The sequence below is a fragment of the Anolis carolinensis genome, unplaced genomic scaffold, assembly GCF_035594765.1.
Source record: "Anolis carolinensis isolate JA03-04 unplaced genomic scaffold, rAnoCar3.1.pri scaffold_11, whole genome shotgun sequence".
NCBI classification, from domain to species: Eukaryota; Metazoa; Chordata; class Lepidosauria; order Squamata; family Dactyloidae; genus Anolis; species Anolis carolinensis.
This window is the reverse complement of record NW_026943822.1, coordinates 25,591,968-25,610,580: the sequence shown is the minus strand read 5'-3', so window position 1 is coordinate 25,610,580 and position 18,613 is coordinate 25,591,968. Positions and strand designations below refer to the sequence as shown.

The 18,613-nt window shown below is 52.1% G+C and overlaps 3 protein-coding genes across 5 annotated transcripts in view; 2 read left to right on the top strand and 1 right to left on the bottom strand.

The window, feature by feature from the left end:
• adam10 (ADAM metallopeptidase domain 10) overlaps nt 1-18,613 on the top strand; it is a 66,504-nt gene that overhangs the window by 13,545 nt on the left and 34,346 nt on the right. The gene's annotated exons all lie outside the window — the stretch shown is intronic.
• Nucleotides 377-15,187, top strand: sltm (SAFB like transcription modulator). 3 transcript variants are annotated; one of them, XM_062963296.1, is made up of 21 exons: nt 377-750; nt 1,249-1,336; nt 2,648-2,712; nt 3,026-3,196; nt 4,540-4,584; nt 5,159-5,183; nt 6,373-6,844; nt 7,475-7,524; nt 9,607-9,719; nt 10,050-10,199; nt 10,287-10,396; nt 11,209-11,285; nt 11,754-11,845; nt 12,068-12,228; nt 12,345-12,525; nt 12,769-12,893; nt 13,088-13,258; nt 13,371-13,685; nt 13,812-13,950; nt 14,221-14,378; nt 14,520-15,187. In XM_062963296.1, the coding sequence occupies exons 1-21, from the start codon at nt 397-399 to the stop codon at nt 14,626-14,628; spliced, it is 3,171 nt and encodes a 1,056-aa protein (XP_062819366.1). In that variant the 5' UTR covers nt 377-396; the 3' UTR covers nt 14,629-15,187. The 3 variants fall into 3 exon arrangements, with proteins under 3 accessions (XP_062819366.1, XP_062819365.1, XP_062819367.1); XM_062963295.1 differs by having other exon boundaries at nt 11,209-11,369; XM_062963297.1 differs by lacking the exon at nt 3,026-3,196 and having other exon boundaries at nt 11,209-11,369.
• mindy2 (MINDY lysine 48 deubiquitinase 2) overlaps nt 16,127-18,613 on the bottom strand; it is an 8,671-nt gene continuing 6,184 nt past the window's right edge. Inside the window, exon 9 of the mRNA XM_008121581.3 lies at nt 16,127-18,531. Within this exon, the coding sequence (XP_008119788.2) occupies nt 18,406-18,531 (126 nt within the window). The 3' untranslated portion in view covers nt 16,127-18,405. The remainder of the gene's footprint in view (nt 18,532-18,613) is intronic.

Below are 18,613 nucleotides of genomic sequence, written 5' to 3'. Positions count from 1 at the left end.
TCCCCTGAGCCGCCTTCAGAGAGGCGCATGCGCATGGGCTGGCTCTATTTCCGCAATGGCACCTGGAGCGCCCCCTCCTGGTCAGAAGGGAGCCCTGCCGCCGCCTTGCTGCAGAGAAGCAGAGAGTCCTTTAATCTATACAGTACATAGAATAAAAGTGAAAAATGTGTATGTGTGGAGGAGGTTTAATACAATACAATGAAATACAATACAAAACAACAGACTATAATACAATATAACATAACACAATACAATATAATACCATATGATATAATATATAATAATAATTCTTACAGATGTCGCTTTGCTGGAGGGGAAGGGCGGGGCTTTGGGGCGGGTCTTATCGGGAGCCCCGCCCCTTTCTATCTCCCTCTCTTGGCCCTTCTCCTCCCGCGCATGCGTGGATGCCGCTTCCTCGCTCCCTCCGGGCGGGCCTCCCCGGGCGCCAACTCACTGCGCAGCCGCAGAGCCTGGCATCCGGGTATTTCCGAGGGGCGAGGGCGCCGACGTCAGAAAGGGGGCGTGCCCGGCGAGGCGGCCTTGTGCGAGGGAAAGGGCCGCAAAATGGCCGCCAACGCCGCCGCCGCCGCCTCTTGTTCTTCCCCGTCGTCGTCGCCGTCGTCTTCTTCCGCGGCGACGGAGAGCAAGAAGGTGGCGGAGCTGCGCGTCATCGAGCTCAAGTCCGAGCTCAAGCGGCGCAGCCTCGACGCCGGCGGAGTCAAGACGGTCCTCGTCGCCCGCCTCAAGCAGGTCAGGGAAGCAGGCCTCACTCAGGCCTAGCGCTCAGCACAGGCCTCTCCCCTCACACAGCATTGTCATTCATTATGCAAATTAAGTATTATTATGCAAACTGTTATTGCTTAGGTTGAGCTTAGGACAGGCCTCTCCCTTCGCACAATATTAATATGATTGGGACCAGAAAGGTTGGTTTTGTCCAACCTTAATATGAGGGTTATTATTATGTTTCCCTTGATAATATAACATCATTATTGTAGTTGTTGTTATGGAAGTTATTGTTACCTTTACCTCAATCAGTAACGATAATAATGCTTGTTATTACATTTCCCTCAATAATAAAATGACATCACTATTATACCGGTTGAGTTTCTCTTAATGTAAATTCTTGGCAACTGAAACGTTGGATTTTGCTCCTCGTGGAAATTTAGGACACAAAATACATTATTATTATTATTATTTTGGTTGAGTTTCCCTCAATGTAGATGTTTGGGTGCTTCTGCTTCGTTTTAGGCTCTTGAAGAGGAAGGCGGAGACCCAGATAATATTGAAATAGCAGTTTCCGTTGACACAGCAAACAAGAAACCGACCAAAGGGAAAGGTTAGAGCCTGTATGATAAATCTATGCATGTTGCAAATGGGATGGTTCGCTGGTCATTGCAGGACTGAAGGATCCTCCAATAAAACCACAGGGCTGATCAGATCCTGGTTTCACGTCTATTTCGCATAGACTATGGGGCTCATGATACCTTTATCAAACCAAACCATGGCTTGAATGTGGCAGGTATGAAAGCCCACTTTTAGAACTAATTGTCCTGTTTGAAAACCCAGATCGAGTTGATAACATCAATAGATACTTTTCATCTCCTTACTGGGCAAGGAAGAAAGACAGCACTTTATGAAACCTGTCCCCACTGGTTTGCTTTTAATTACTCTGATTTTATCTGCTTGGATTTTAATGTATTGTCCATTACAGTAGAGTCTCACTTATCCAACATAAACGGGCTGGCAGAACGTTGGATAAGCGAATATGTTGGATAATAAGGAGAGATTAAGAAAAAGCCTATTAAACATCAAAATAGGTTATGATTTTACAAATGAAGCACCAAAACATCATGTTATACAACAAATTTGACAGAAAAAGTAGTTCAATACGCAGTAATGCTATGTAGTAATACTGTATTTACGAATTTACCACCAAAATATCACAATACATTGAAAACATTGACTAAAAAATGCGTTGGATAATCCAGAACGTTGGATAAGTGAATGTTGGTTAAGTGAGACTCTACTGTATTTTATTTTGTGTATCGTTGGAATGTTTTAAGTTTTTGTCAAATATGTTGTGTTGTTGTTTCGGGCTTGTCCCTGTTGTGAGCCGCCCCGAGTCCCTTCGGGGAGATGGGGCAGGATATAAAAATAAAGTTTATTATTATTTATTTAAAGTGGGGCAGAAGAGACCCCATAGGCCATTTAGACCGGCCTCCTCCTGACATGCATCATTAAGGCCTCCCTGACAGATGGCCACCCAGCCTCTGCTTAAAAGCCTCCAAAGAAAGACCTTTCAGTCAGGAGGTTCTTCCTACTGCTCTGCTGGGATCTCCTTGAGACTGGGGTTTGATCATGTAGTACCAAATGACAGCTGTATTAACTTAATGGTGACTAGTGATCATGGGATTTGTTGGCCCAGGCATCTGGGAAATGGCTGACTTACAGAGCTAAACATGCTGTTGGTACGGATGGTGCTTCTTGTGTGTGTTTCAACATTGTTGTGTATGTGTTTGTTGATGAAAACTTCTTAAGCTTGTTCTTGATCTGCTTGACGGCAGTTTTGAGGCTTGTGGTTGGCGGGCAATTGTCTTGGAAAGCGGTTATAAATGCAGCCTTGTGCTTGGCCTGTCCTGTCTCCCAGGTAAAAAGCAGGAAACGGACGAACTGAGTGGCGATGCCTCGGTAGAAGAGGACTCCTTGGCCAAGGTAATTCTGTCAGGAGAAATGTTGACTTATTAGTACCGTACTCCTAAGGTAGATACATGAGGGAAGTGCTATTGGGTTAGTGGCACCTCTGACGTAGTTGAGCGTCACTCATCCTTTTGAGCAAAAACTTTATGGGACTATAACCGCATAGGGGGCTGCTATTCCTAAATTTGCACCAGCCATAACAAAAAGCCTGGTATGAATTCAGTGCAAGTGCCGGCTCTTTCTCCATTTGATGCGGAGGCTTGATTGCTGGCTTCGAAAGCCTCTGATGTGCACTAGTTTTCCCATCGGTTCTTGTTCACTTTGAAAGGAGAGTGAATTGGAAGCCAGTGATCAGGATGGAAACGAGGAGCTGAAAGACTCAGAAGAGTTTGCAGAGAACGAGGAGGAGTCCTCCTCGAACAAGAAGGCCGCCTCGCCTGCTGTGGACAAGAAGGAGGAGGCCCGTCCGGGGCAGGCGGAGAAGGACTCCCAGGACCAGGTACCCCACCAAACCCCCTCCGCCCGAGAGTGCTGGGAGCAGCGCTGGTTCCTCACTGCCTGCCAGTATTTGCCCTGTCTCATGCTGACCAGGAGCTGTTCACAGAATCATAGAGTTGGAAGAGACCACGTGGGCCATCCAGTCCAACCCTCTGCCCTACAGGAAAAGCACAAAGCACCCCCGACAGAAGGCCATCCAGCCTCTGTTTAAAAGCGTTCGAAGGAGCAAGCTTCCACAAGACTCTGAGACAGAGTTCCACTGCTGAACAGCTCTTCTTCTTCCATTCAGGAAGTTCTTCTTAGTGGAATCTGCTTTCCTGCCATTTGAAGCCATGGCTCCATTGAGTCCTAGTCTCCAGGGCAGCAGAAGACAAGCATCAGTAGGGAGACCTATTCTGATTAGGGAAGGAGGGCTAGCCTTCAAGATGCGCCACAACTCTTAAGGGTGCTTTGGTTGGCCCCAGAGTTTCCCTGGTTTCAGTCTCAAGTCACAACACTTTGTTCCTGAAGTGTTGTAGTTATTCTGATTCTTTGGGGCAATGTGTATTCTAGCACACAGGTTTCATTCTGACAATTCAACTCTTTGAGCATTGTGGTCTTTTCCTGTGTACCATGTTGACATTTTTTTTAAAAAAAAGGGTGTTCTAGAATGTTTAAAGCAGGCATGAGCAGGCTTCAGCCCTCCAGGTGTTTTGGACTTCAACTCCCACAACAAACACCTGGAGGGAGGGCTGAAGTTGGCCCATGCCTGGTTTGAGATGTTCCCATGCATCCCCCTCTCCTGCTGGTGCTGCCTATGTATACAGTGGTGAATCAGTGGAGGTAAACAGGGTCTGGGGGTGGGATTTATTCCAAGTAGGGGGGGGGTGTTGCTTCAACCCCTTTTTAACTTGCTGTTCCCTAAAACTTTGGCCTTCTTTCCCCTTCCAAGACAAAACAAGCAGGGAGAGTCTCAACCTTTGGGAGCCACCAAAAGCCAGCAGAGTGTGCTGCTGTGGGCTGGGAGACTTGGGTGCCAAACCCTGCTGGGCCTTTGGACATGTCACATTGTCTCAGCCTCAGAGGCAAACCTTTGAACAGATTTGGTCCTCTGGTCCCTATAGGTCAGAAATGACTTGTAGGCTCATAACACCAATAACAACAGCAGCAGCACCGTTATGTAGCTAATAAGGCTTTTGCAGGGCAGTTGTAGCTTAAGAGATTTGTTTCTCTGCAGCAGATCTGGTGGCAAATGCTCCTCTTCTGTAGAAATTGTAAGCAGAAGCAGCCCCCTCCCCGTAGTGCTCACGCCCCTGTGTTTGTTGTCCATACTCATGTAGCCCTCCTTGGTTTGTTTCCTCTCAGGGCAATAGCGTCCAAGATGCGGAAGAGGATGGCTTCACCACCCATGTGAGTTTCTAAACATTCTTAATCTTGAATAGAAATCTGGTCATGCTTCCTGGAGAGTGCTGGGGAAGGCTCCTTCCTCTAGAAATAGGGCCCTGTGACTACTCTCAGTTGCATCAAGCATGGCACCGAGTATCTTGGGTCTGATTCCATAGCTTTTGCAGGAAAAGCTGCAGTCCCCATCTGCCCCTGATTTACTGGGGAGATGCCTTTACGATAATGATTGGGCCTGTTTTTACTGAGGTGAGGCCTTGGTGTCCCGCCAGTGTGGACCTACCTTAAAGCAGAGGCTCTTTGGCTTTGAAAAGAGTTGGGATGTGGGGAAGCATGCAGGTGCAAAGTTCGGGGTGAGCTCAAGTGAAGGATGCTGCTGCCATTAGAGGCACATCCAGCATGAACCTCGGGCCACAAAGTTTCAGAATGGTGGTCGACTGTGAGTAACAGGGAACCATCTAAAAACGGAGTTGCCTTTGGGCCTCTTGAATAGCAAAGCCTTTGAATTGATGTTTGTTGTGTTCTCTTCCGAAAGCCCTCATCCAGGATGCTCATTGGATTCTTTTTGTCTCTTAATTCACAGGATGGCGAAGAAGAGAATGAGAGAGGTATGTTTAAGGTTCAGTAGCGCTTCTGTGTTCTAACGTGCTTCAGGTTGCCTTTTGTAAATGACAGGTTCCTCAGCTTTTTTCCAATTGGACACAATCTGTCACAGTCGCCTCTGCCAAGGAGAGTGGCTGGATCCGTGCTCTCAGCCGGCCTTTTCTCCTCCCAATGGTGTGAGCACCCATCGCTTCTATCAACGGATGTTTTGCGTACGCACACAAGCCTTCCAAATGCTGTGGGAGGGGACTCAAGACCCCAAACTCCTTGGATTTGAATCTTGTGTGCCTGCGAAGTCTGGATGCCTCGCTTTCCTTGGCGCTGCCATAAGTGCCTTTGGAGAAAGGAGCCTTCTTCTGCAAGATTGACTCCAAAAGCGACTCAGACTCTGGAGTACCACACCAGACTTCCTTCCCATGGTGGCAGTGCCGCCTCACGCTTCACGGGAACTTTGCAAAAGCTGGACAAAGCAGTTTGGTCCATCCCGCCTTGGAAACTGGCACCGAGGGACGTGGAACCGGCAACACAATCCCCCCTCACGTCCCTTGAAGAAGTCCTTTGGAGAGCGTGCCACGGACGCTGCATGTGGCGGACTAAAGGACATGGGAACGCTGTGGCTCCAGCCTCGGGATGAGACTCGCTTGGGGTGCGAGCGACAGACTTGGCCTCTTTCAGGGATCACGGATGAAGACGGCAAGGCCTTCGTGGACTTTGCTCACGCTCGGCAAGACACCTTCACCATGTCACAGCTGGCAAGCAAGAGATGGGAAGGAGACGCAAAGACAAGCACGTTGCCGGACATGACGGACTTGGCAACGCAACTCTGGACGATCAGACGCACGTTGGAAGACGGACAGGCTTGTGCATTGGGAGTGTGTTGCGTTGACTTCAGCTGCCGCTCACTGGACGACCATGAAGCAACGCCTCCACTGCACCCAATGGCCGTGCACGCCTGCTTGTGCAACAGCTTCAGTGTTTTCCCTAAAGAGCCTATGTTTCCCATGAAGATGGAATGAGTGATCCTGGGTTAAGGATTGGTTTATGTGTTAATGCCCCTTATGTTTTTTTTCCTCTAACCTTCGGTCAGTTCTAATAACCGGTTTGTATTTTCTAGGTCCTCTCGTCTAGCTTGTGCTTATGAAAAATGTTTAAACTTCTTGTTTTGCCATATTTATTCCTGTTGAATCCTCCTAGATAAAGCAGGTTCTGGTGATGGTACACAAGAAGTATCTAAGCCCCTTCCTTCAGAAGAGAGCCTCCCTGAGGCTCAAGAAGAGATGGACGCTCACATCTCTGTGAAAGAAGCCGAGGAGGATAACATTTCGGTCACAATCCAGGCCGAAGACGCCATCACTCTGGATTTTGATGGGGATGACCTCCTCGAAACAGGTAAAAATCTGAAAGTTACAGATTCAGAAGCAAGCAAGCCGCAAGACAGGCAGGACGCCCATGCGCCGGGCCTGGAGAAGGAGGAGGAGGAGGAAGGCCAAGACTATGAGATGACCGAGAACCATAAAGATGGCAAGAAGGAAGACCCCGGCGCCAGGGGGGACCCGCTCAAGAAGGAAGCTCGGGAGAGCGCGAAGAAGGCAGAACCTGGAGACAAAGACAAGGAGCCTTTGAAGAAAGGTCCCTCGTCTGCGGGGGCCTCTGGGCAAGCAAAGAGGTTGGTCTTTCTATGTCCGTTCTTTAAGGTTCTGCCAGCACATCCCATAAGGCATCTCTCTGAGCGGGTAGCGGCAAGAAGCCTGTAATTGGTCTCCTATGCTCCTGCCTGTAGACATGTTTTGATGGCCATAACTTACCTGTGGTTTTTATATATATTTAAAAACACACACAATCGGGATCTTCGTATACATTGCTTTGTCCTGCTTTGACCGAATTGACAGCGTTTTGTTGTTTTGTATTTTTTTTTTCAAATAGTCAATTTTTAAGTGCCCTTGTGATGGTAATGAACAACTCTTTCTGTTCCTAAGAGCTGCCAAAATGAAGCCAAGTCCCAGCCCTGAAATGTGGAGAAGATTGCCATAGATCCACTGCATAACAAAAAAATATTTGTCAGAACACCTAGATCTTCGGGCCTTCTGGGGAAAAAAAAATCAGTGCCAGACGCCATGATGAGGGGAAAGCCCCTCTCCTCCAATCAGAGTCGGCCCTGCTTCCTCCCCCGGCTTTTGTTTCCTCCCCTTGTCCTTTTATTTCTGTTCTGGAAATGACACCGTGGCTTAAGAGTGTTAAGTTTCTCCACAGGCACGCTCCACCTGCTCAGTTTCCTTTGGTTTGTTCCTCCTTGTAGCTCCGCCAAGGAATCCAAAGACAGCAAGACTGCCTCCAAGGATGACAAAGGTAACGTGCCCTTGCCGCGTTGCAGCCGACCAGGAGAATGAGGCTCCTCTCCTCCTCCTCTCCATCTCTCCTTTTTCCTTGCTTTGTTGAGGCTCTTTACTTGGGGTGGGGGCTTTCTTGAAGAGAGCCCTCTCTCAATGGACGCAGTTTGACTGAGTTGTTGGATGATTTCTGGGCTGCCTGGCCATGTTCCAGAAGCATTCTCTCCTGGCGTTTCGCCCACATCTATGGCAGGCATCCTCAGAGGTTGTGAGGTATATTGTGAGCTTGACTCTGGTTGTTTTTTGGCCTTTGGTGAGGAAACACTTTGGTTTGGGGAGGTTGTGGCCCAGAGTTTGTCACTGCACGGCACCCCTGGTTCTTATCTATCCGAGCAGGAAAGCCTAAGGAAGCCCTGCCTGAATCCAGAGAGTAGAAGGGGAGAGGAAAAAGCAAAGACTTTTCTGTAATTCTTTGTAATTTTTTAAAACGGCGTTGAATTATTGCCATGTTGTAAGCCGCCCTGAGTCCCCTCCGGAGTGAGCTCAGGGTAAAAGTATAGTAAATAAATAAATAGACACTCCAGCCCTTCATGGGTTTCCCATCTTCCTTAAAGAAAAGGGCTTCTACTGTACTTCAGTCCTTTTGGTGCAGTGTTTCCTTCCAGTCCAATGTTTTAAACCATCTCTGAGTTCTGTGTCTGAGCAGGAAGGCCCAAGGGCTTTGAATAGGAACCTCTGCTTGGACCCTAAGGGACGGGGAAAGGGGGAAGTACAGAAAGAAGGGTGCTCCGGCCCATCTTCCTTAAGGAAAAACACGTTTGTGCACGACTCTGGTCTTCTTGGCCCAGTAGTCGTGAACTCCTATGGCCTTGCACTTGGCAAAAGGAGCTCAGGCTCTAGTGGGCCCTGTTGCTTTCTTACACAGAACTGGGCTTTGCTTCCTGCTCCTCCCTCCCTCCCTCCCTCCCTCCCGTGGTCCTTTGTGACCCAGAAGGGGATGCCTGTCTCCCATCTCTGGAGCGGAGCGCCATTTCAGGCAGAAGCCCTTGAGACCAGCAAGAGTCTCGTTTCAGAAAGCATCCGACCTCAAAACATTAAATGATTCCCTTTGTGAGAGCAAAGGTCATCTCTTTGCTGGTATTAAAAATACTTGGTTGGGTAGAGTATTTGTGACCGTTGCCAAGACTTTGTCAAGTTGACCCGTCACTCTCTTTTAATTTGTGTCAGGCAAGGCTTCTGTCCCGAGGCAGGGCAGTCGGCCATTTGCTGTCCTTGGCCTCTGCCACACACCCTACAATTACCTTCCTTAAAACAGCAGTTATGTATAACGGACGGAGGGTTGGGTGCACGTTTTTAAAGTTCCGCTAAGTGGGCGGAAGGCCGGTCCTTCCTGCGGCCATTCCTGCTTTCCCCAGCAAGGATGAAAGAGAGAGAGAGAGAGCTCTTTGCCGCTGGCTCCTGTACTGCCTTTGGATCAGAGCCATCCAGTGGGAAGGCGTGAGAAGCAGGTGTTGCTCTTACCTTGGCTTCGGCCAGCAGATGCTTCTGGAAAGCAGTTTAAAAAGTATCCTGCTGCCCCTCCAGCTGCTCTTGGGTGGGGAAGCCAAGCCGAACAAGCCTTGACTTGAACAGCCAATGCAACAGGGTGCAAGAAGGTGGCATAATTCTGCACCTGGGTGACCCCGTTTGCTTGCTATGAAATAGAGGCACTAAGCTGCCATTAGCTTCAGTGGATACTTTGGATACTTCAATGAAATATCTAATGAATAGGCAAGTTAGGAACACCAACAGCTGCCTTTTACCAGTTTGGAGGCGTATGTCCATCTGTCCAAAATGGGCTGGGAATTGGCTGTGTCTTCTGAAAGTGGCACCGGGCACAGGGCAGACTTCTCTGGGGCCAAATGGTTAAGCCTGCCACCCCAGCGCCCGGAGCCCCGGAGTAAACCTGCCCCTTTCCTTCAGGAGTGCTCTCTGCCAAGACTAAATGGTACGTTTTCGCCCATCCTTGCCAACCGAAAGCAGGCTGTGGGCAATGGCCAGCTTTAGCAATGTCTCCCTGTTGGCGCTGAAGCCCTTTCCTTTGCATCCCTGCTTCTTTCAGGCGGCGGCAGCGGAGGCAGCAGCAGCTCCTCGACCAAGAACATGTGGGTCAGCGGGCTCTCCTCCAACACCAAAGCGGCTGACCTGAAAAACCTCTTCGGCAAATATGGGAAGGTAGGTCTGTTGTTAAAGTACGTAGCTTATCCAAATGCTGACACACAGGGATGAGCTTTGTTTGCCATAGTATATGTTCCTTTGGGGCAAGAAAGACATAGTGAAGTGAGGTGAAGCTATAGCTCAGGCACGGGCCAACTTTGACCTTCCCTCCAGGTGTTTTGGACTTTAACTCCCACCAATCCTAACGGCCTGTCGGCTGTTAGGATTGGTGGGTGTTGAAGTCCAAAACACCTGGAGGGAAGGTCAAAGTTGGCTCGTGCCTGAACTATAGTCTGTGCCTGTCGGTCCGTCCGTGATAACTCGGGCCTGTGTTCCGTCCTCCCGCAGGTCCTGTCGGCCAAAGTGGTGACCAGCGCCCGGAGCCCCGGGGCCAAGTGCTACGGCATCGTGACCATGTCGTCCAGCACCGAAGTGGCCCGGTGCATCGCCCACCTTCACCGCACGGAGCTCCACGGCCAGCAGATCTCCGTGGAGAAAGTAAGTCTGAGAAATATCCAGCACAGCAATGTGTTCTGACCAGTAATCAGTGTTAGAATGCAACTTGGTTTGTGTTTTTTAAACAAGGTCAAAGGAGATCCTTCGAAGAAAGAGCTGAAGAAGGAGAGCGATGAGAAATCTGGCTCTGGGCGGAGCGCTGGGGAAAAGAAGGCGGCCTCCAGCGACAAAGGCAGCAAGTAAGCAAGAGCCTCCTTCCTCCCTCCGTCCGTCCCCGGCCGTGGCCTCTGCTCTCGCCGCAGGTTGCGCTTCTCCGCTGATGCCTCTCCTATGTATTGGCTTCCCTGTCCCTCAAACAGTATATTTCTAATGCTGTTGTGTGCAGAGAATTTCTGCATCCTGCTTTTGTCTTTGCCTGCCCGTCTCTCTCTCTCTCTCTCTCTCTCTCTCTCTCTCTCTCTCTCTCTCTCCGCCTTCGTCCCCAGCTCTCTTGGTGTCGGGCCGCAATCCTGTTAGAAGAGCTAACACTTAGTTTTTCTTCTGAGGTGGCTGCTGTTGGTAAAAGCTCGTGCGCCAAGGATCAGGCTGATGAATGGACACAACACTAAGCTTGCTGCTTCTGCTTTGCAAAGTCTCCTTCTTCTCAGTCAAGATTAAATGTGTGCGCTGTGACCTCAGAGACGCAGCCTTTGGTAAAATAGGGGGTTAAACTAGGATCGAATGAGGTTTTTCTCAATTTGAAACTGAACTAAGTGGTAGAATATGAGAGAGTAAATAAAGAAGTACCACTTCAGTAAAAGAAAGTGAACCTTTGATCTATAAAATGTAGCAGATACACTCTCTTTAAGTATATGTCCTCTAGGAAAAGAGTGTTCTCTCAGCCGTGTATTTCTGTTTACATTGCAATAAGATTGCTTCGCTTTCAACGCAAAGCTCTGAATATGCTTGAATCCCGCATTCAGGCCAAAGGAAGTGACTCAGAGCGTGACTTTCCCCAGCCGTCCCTCCTTTTCCGCTGCTCACTCACTGCCTTCTGGTCTTGTGTCTGCAGGACTCCCTCCAAAAAGGAAGAGAAGAAGTCCGACAAGTCGGAGAAGAAGGAGAGCAAGGACTCGAAAAAGCCAGAAGGTAAAGAGGAGAAAAGTGACAGTGGATCCACCGGCCCGGCTCCAGAGCCCGCTCCTAAAACGCCTGAGGAAAAGAAGCGCAAAAGTACGCATCGGAGCACCGTTCCTTCGGGGCACCTCCATCCCATCACCCGTGCCCACGCTCTCTTCCCGCCATGCCTTTGGTCCTCGTAGTGTTAGCGCCACTTCCGAGGGAGTGATGCGCCCCTGCAGGGAAGGGAGGCCCTTGCGATAGCGCGCACACGGGGAGCCCTTCCTCCTGCGAGCCCTCCTTTGACACCCTTTGGCTGCTGCTGCTGCTGCTGGTCTGGAACACTTTCCTCACCCCAATTAGGCATCCCAATCATCTCTCCACCCTTAAAGCATAACCAAACATCCTTGGAACATATGTAGACGTAGCAAAAGAATGTAGTACGGGCCTGAGGTTTCCTTTGAGTAGTTAAGTCTGCTGCTCTTTCTCTTCCTGAAGGTGTCAAAAGCCCGAGTCACATGGTGATCCTAGACCAAACCAAGGGAGACAAAGTCCACACCAGGCCCATCAGGAGAGGCAGGTTCGAGAAAGTAAGTCTGGCTGCTCGTTGGGAAGGAGGGAGGGCTCCCGTGGGCTTGCGCTGGGGTGCTTCCTCGAGCTGTGCTTGGAGGCATCCCTAGATGCCCTGTGAGCACCATCCTCGCCCTCTCCTTTCTCGGTTGGGCCTTGGAGAGCTTATAGTGCCCTGCGAGGTTGTGTTCCTGCTGTCAAAACATGTCAGTGATGCCAGTGCTTTTGTACCTTGTGTCTAGCCACCGATGCTGCGAAACAAAGAGCGCTTTCTTCAGGGCAAGATGTTCAGAGACTACCGAGGCCGGAAGGACATCGTGCCCTTTGAGAAGATGAAGGAGCAGCGCGCGAGGGAGCACATCCTCCGCCTTGAGCGAATACGGCGGGCCGTGGAGCTACGGAGGTGAGGGCCAGGCCTGAGTGCTGAGAGCCACTGCCACCCACCCACCCACCCATGGAGGAGGAGGAGCCACGCTTCGTGGCCTCGTGCCTCACCGCCTTCCCGCTTGTCCCTTGCAGGCGGAGGGAGATGGCCGAGCGAGAGCGGCGTGAGAGGGAGCGCATCCGGATGATACAGGAGCGAGAGGAGCGGGAGCGCCTGCAGAGGGAGCGGGAGCGCCTGGAAATCGAGAGGCAGAAGCTGGAGCGCGAGAGGATGGAGCGGGAGCGCCTGGAGAGGGAGCGCATCCGGATCGAGCAGGTGGGCGGGCACCCCTGGCCCTTCTCCCAGTCCCCATCCCGTCCCGGGAAGCAGAACGCTTCCTGCCCAAAAGCCCCAGATTGGGTTGAACATCTCGGAATTGAAGCCCAGAATGTCTGGGGGACAAAGGTTTGAGAATCACTGGAGTCCGCCTGCATTGTTCTTCAGTAGTGTTCAATCCTATGGCTTTTCCTGGAAGCACCTGCCCCAATATTCTCTGCTTGCTGCTCTCTTCCTGGTCAGGAGCGCCGCAAGGAGGCGGAGCGGATCGCTCGCGAAAGAGAAGAACTGAGGCGGCAGCAGCAACAGCTTCGCTACGAACAAGAGAAGAGGAATTCCTTGAAGCGGCCTCGGGACATGGATCACAGGTGCAGCCGGCCTTCTCTCCCTCTCCCTGGACCTTGTCCTCCTCCGGCCTTGAGCCAGGAGGGGCTTTGGCGTCACAGCCGGTGTAGAGCATGTCCAGAAAAACCATTTGCGGTGTGTCTCCTTGCGCCAGAAGGCAGAAACTGCAGCAAGACTGACTAACCTACCTGACTGACCCGTCTCTTTCCTTCCTTAGGCGGGACGAGGCCTACTGGAACGAAAGCAAAAAAATTGCCCTGGACAGCGGGGCGCGTTTCAGCCATGGGTCGGAATACAACCGTCAGCAGAACCGCTTCAGCGACTTTGACCACCGTGAGAGGGGACGATACCCGGAGGGGTCTGCTGTCCAGTCGTCCTCCTTTGACCGGTGGGTGAAGGGATCGGGGAGGAAAGAGCGGAGGTCCAAAGGCCCTTCTGTGGGCAGAGAGCTCTGCTGCTGCTCCGCACAATCCGAACGCATCTCCTGCCTTCCCAAACAGGCGCGAGCGCTTTGTCAACCAAGGCGAGGGCAAGAAGGCCCGGCCCGCCGCCCGCCGCGAGGAGCCCGCCTTCGAGAGATACCCCAAGAGCTTTGGCGATTCCCGTAGGGAGGCCCCCCAGCCCCGAAATGAGCTGCGGGACGGCGACCGGCGGGAGGTGAGGGGCGACCGGGACGAGCGCAGGACCGTCATCATCCAGGAGAGGCCCGAGATGCCCCACGGCCGGCACCCCAGGGACCCCGGGGGGCCCAACCCCCCTCGGCAGAGCTCCTGGAAGGGCGAAGCGGGCATCAACCCCGACAAGCGCGACGGCAGGTGAGCGCACAGGGCAGCGGGATTGTTGGAGCTTCGAGAGGGACCACCTCTGCTGAGGCCTGTCCATAAGCAGAATAGTCCCGCCCTTTGCCGGCCGTCACCCCTCACCATGACTCCTTTCCCCAGGGAGAGGCCGGAGAGGCCCGGCCGAGAGGTCTCTGGGCACGCCGTGCGGAGTGCGCCCACTGGGAGCCGCAGCAGCGCCTCTGGCTACGGGAGCAGGGAGCCCGAGCGCGGCATCATGGAGCGCGGCAGCGGAGGACAGGTGAGTGGCAGGCAGCCTTTCTCTCCCACTGGCAGGATCTGAGAGGGAGCCTTCTAAGTGCGGAACGTGAAGGCAGCTCACACAGGGAAGAGGAGCTGCTCTCCTTCCTTCCTTCCGTCCTTCCTTCCTTCCTTCATGTGGTCCAGGGCTTCAATGCAAAGCGGCAGATTTCCCTGATAGGAATCCAGGGAATGAACAGGTGTCCTCTGGCCTGGCATTGCAACTGCGGAGGCTGAAGATAGCTCACTTCCTCCTCCCCTTCCTCTGCAGCATTACAACGAAGACCGCCATGTGGTTGAGCGGCACAGCCGTGACGGCGGACCAAGGAAAGAGTGGCACGGGCCCAGTTCGCAGGGGGGCAACTACCACGACGCCCGGCGGATGGGCGACAGCCGCGGAGGGGGCGGCATGATGTCCCCCCATTCCAGGTACTTGCTTGGCCACCGCTTTGTGTGCAGGCCTGGAAACAGTGCAGCCAAGTGGGCAAGGGACTGGTGGGGTGTATTTCTCTGGAAGGCGAGCGCTGCCTCCTTCCGGGCCGTAACTCCCTCTTCCTTCTCTCCTGACAGCAATTCTTCACCTATCAACCGAGTTGTACAGATGACTGGCAATTCCATGTCAAGGGGGAGCGGGTCGGGGTTCAAGCCCTTCAAGAGCGGGCCCCCACGGCGGTTCTGAGCACCGGCACCGTCTCCCCGTCCTTCCTTCCTTCCTTCCTCCCTCCCTCGCCCCTTGGTTTCAGGATAACTTATTGGAAATCTCTGGTGAGCAAGCCTTCGTTCAGAAAAACCTTTCTTTTTTTAAGCGTAATTCCTTTCCTCTCTCTTTTGGAGACAGTTCAACCAATCGGGCTCTGGATCATTACTGTACTTTTTTGGGTGAGCACCCCCCCCCCCCCCCCGGCAGCGCTGGTGCTCTGGAACAACATGGAGCAAAAACACCTGAACGCTTGCTTGTACAGAGAGCCAGAGAAAGAGAGAGGACTTATTTTGCATCCAGTAGTTTTAACTTGACCAGCCGTAGTTCTGTGGCGTCGGGCTTTAAAAATTAGGTACTACTCTCCACAAAACACACCGATAACGGAAGCTGCGCACCACCGGCTTTATGACGTGTAGAATACAAGGTTGGTTGTCTTGTTTCTGAGTATTATGTAACCTATTTTTGCAGAAGTTGTTACACTGAGTGGATCTGTATTCTGGCCAATGTAACCTTTTGAAATAAACCTTCATAATCCTTACGCTGCCTCTTTGTTTCGGGTCCTGCCTCTAAACTGGTTTTCTGGAGCATTGCTCGTGACAGTTCTGGTTTCCCTTCTGTGGGTGTAAGGCACCAGCAAAGCGCTCCAGAAGGCCTCCTTGCCCATGCCTGGTTTGTGCTCAGCAGCCGGTGTGGTTGTGAAAGGCGTTTGTGTGTGTGTGTGTGGTCAACCTTAGGGCCTGGAAGAGAGGTGAATCAGGGACATCCTTTCCTATCACTGTTGGGAGACCAGTCTTGCATAATGATGGGTTGGACACACAAGTGCAAGTTGCATGCACACCGTTTCCTTTGAAAGCGTTTGGCAGAGGACAGTGTTGGAAATGAGGCATTGGCTCCTGGCCTGGCTTCTCACAAGCTCCAGTTCTGGTTGCCCTCTTGATTTAAGGGGGGGCTGTCATACAGAACAGGGGTTGTTGGAAATGACTGATGTTTTGTTATGGAAATTATTCCTCACTTAAATCTTTCTCTGAAGCTTTTTGGTGTGAATAGAACCTAAAAACCAAAGTGGGCCAGGTACAATGTTAGGGAAACATCACTGCCTCCTGCCCACCCCTTTCACGGCATTCCTCAACTGATTCAGGGATTTTGGGAAGTCTCACTCCATTTGCCCTTCTCAAGCTGCTCTTTTTAAAGGAGCCATATTGTCAACAAAACACCATTCCCTTCCAGGGAAGTCTGGCGTGACTCTGCAGTTTTGTGTGTGTTGCGAGCCCTCCAGATACTGCATTTCAGTCCCAGAGAAGGTCTGTCCGTCCCCCCACAGTGGTCTCTGCTGGGAGTTATAGTCCAGCCCCATTGAGAATGATTCCCACCTCCCTCCATTGAGTCTCCGAACCGCATCGCATGGGCCGAAACAGGAAAAGGCGCCTCGGCAAGACCTGAGCACAATTTCCTCATTCCCCAGGAGTCGACTATAGGCTCAAGTTGAAACAATATTTATTACAGGAAGAAGTTACTCAGGACTGTTAAAAATTATAAATATAATATATAATATATATATAAAATTAGACAGGAAACAACAGGGAATGCGGCAACAGTTCTCGGCTCAAACCGCTGCACTAAGTGGGCAAGATCCAACAGAGAAAGAGAGAGGACCGGTTGCGGATCACAGTGTCAATCCATGCAAAGTTTTACCTGCTTGCTAAAGCCAAGCACCTGGCCAGCCAAAATCTGGGAAGGAGATGATGTGGGGTTGGAGGGGGGAGGCAGGCAAAACCAAGGCAAAAGAGAGGAGGAAGGGGGCACTACTGGAATGCAAGCCAGGACGAAAACAAGACACATGATTATTTTTTTGTTCAACAATACTTTTAACACACATGAAGTGCTTTTTTCCCGTTATATAAAATTATAAAAGTATTTGGCAGTGCTCGAGTGGTGGTGCTATGGGGTGAATTGTACTACGCAAACCATCAATTTATGCCACCAAAGCACGCATGGGCCAACTTGGGCCCTCCCTCCGGGTGTTTTGGACTCCAACACTGTTAGGGCTGTTAGGAATTGTGGGAGTTGGAGTCCAAAACACCCGGAGGGAGGGCCCAAGTTGGCCCATGCCTGCACTAAAGGAAACAACGAATCGGGTGCGCAAGCGTCTCCCCCACATCTTCCAAGTTCAGCACGTTACAAAAACCATAATGGTACAAACTTAACGCTTAATGTAAACAGATACCTCAGTGATTTTTGTTTTCCTTTTGCAAAGAAAAAAGATTTGAGTGGCAGATCCCGTGTTCAGGCTTAACCGTACAAAGAGGTGTCGGCGCTACTGTCTAAAGTGGGGGGAGGAGAGGTTTCGGAAGAGGGCGAGAGAGACCAGACAGACATGATCCGGGTCAGAATGAAGCCACCACGGTTCTTAGCACAAAGAGCAAAACGGTTGGCGTTTTTTGGGGGGAGGGGGCTAAGGCAAATCGTTCCATCTCGGGGAAGGGGCAAGCACAGGAGCATCCGCTCCCAACGTTTTGGCTCCTCCGACGTAGAAGTTTTAGGAAACGGCAGAGAGTTAGAAATGGGTTACTGAAGTGTTTGGCTAGACTACCCTCTCCCACCCCCAGGAGTAAGATTGTCACACGGAGGCCCGGCTGTAACGCGCGGGAGCCCAGGCCTTAGGAAGTACAGCACGTTCTGTCTGTCGGAAGCATCTACAAACTGATATAGAAAGTTATCAAAAGGAAGGAGGGAGGGAGGGAGGAAGCGCTCACGGCCCCCCATCCCAGTAACAGTAAAATCCAACAAAAGCTCCCTCGCCGGGAACCTATAAATATGAGATGGAGCACGCTGGGTTATAAAATCTGGATGGCCCAACATACAACCACAAGTTTTTACAGCTGTGTGTCTTTCCCACAAAGAATGAGGCCCCACCATCCCCACCTCCGCTCCCAAAGTTCAAATATACAAGTGAGCCCCACAATTTGGGCCACGGCCTCCGAGTGGGCAGCGGGTGGCCCTTGGGACTTGGCCAGAACACAGACCCCTCCTCCACCTGCTCCAGCCTGAGTGGGGCTCTGCCCAGCAACACCGGGAGGACCCCCACTGCTCCCTGGGGAGGAGGCAGCCCCTGCACTCGGCCCCAGATGTGCTTTAAAGCTGCGCTGGTGCCCGCGGGACACGGCACCTACCTACAGTACACATGATAAGGCATACAAGCAAACACGTCGCCCGCACTCGCCTCGCGTTCTTCGGGGAGAAGGGCCAAGGCAGACACCCACCGGGTCTCAATCCACCTCCGCTTCCCCTTCCAGCCCCATCTTCCTCCGGCGCAGAGAGCGGTCCGATGGAGAGCAGCACAGTGCTGGGCTCAGGTCTCTTGGTGGGGCACCACGATCCAGCCACCACCGTTCCCCTTGCTGAGGGCTTCTCTTCCACCACGCTTGGCACTCAGCCAGCCTTGGCCAATATTCTGCTGAGTAGAGTGTCTGTCCATCAGAAGGAACGGGCCCCAGGCGTCGGGGGGTGTGTGTGATGGGGCCGCGAGAGGCCCAAAGCTTGCCTCCATGATGCTGGGGCTTCCCTGATGGCAACCAAGGCACTGGCTGGAGCCCAGCGTCAGCGATGCCTCCGGTTCCTCTCCCTGGGCTGGCCTTGGACCTCCCTCCCCTCCGGCGGTCTCTGTGGGGCTGCGAGGCACAGGCGGCGGCGTGGGGCACAGGCGGGGCCCGAGGTGTGCTTGAGTCCAGGCAGGGCCTGCTCCCGCCCCCACCGCCACTATAGGATGGCACAGCTGCTCTTCTCTTTCTCCCGGGGCTCCTTCTCCTTCGGCTCTTTCTGCTTCCGCTCGCTGCCCCCCGACGGCCTTCCCGTGGAAGGGGAGGCCGCTCCCGGCACAGGCGCCTGTCGAGGGACACACAAACCACACCGGAGTCACCTTCCTCACGCTCGGCAGCCCCCAGAGCCAGCGCAAGAGCCAGCCAGG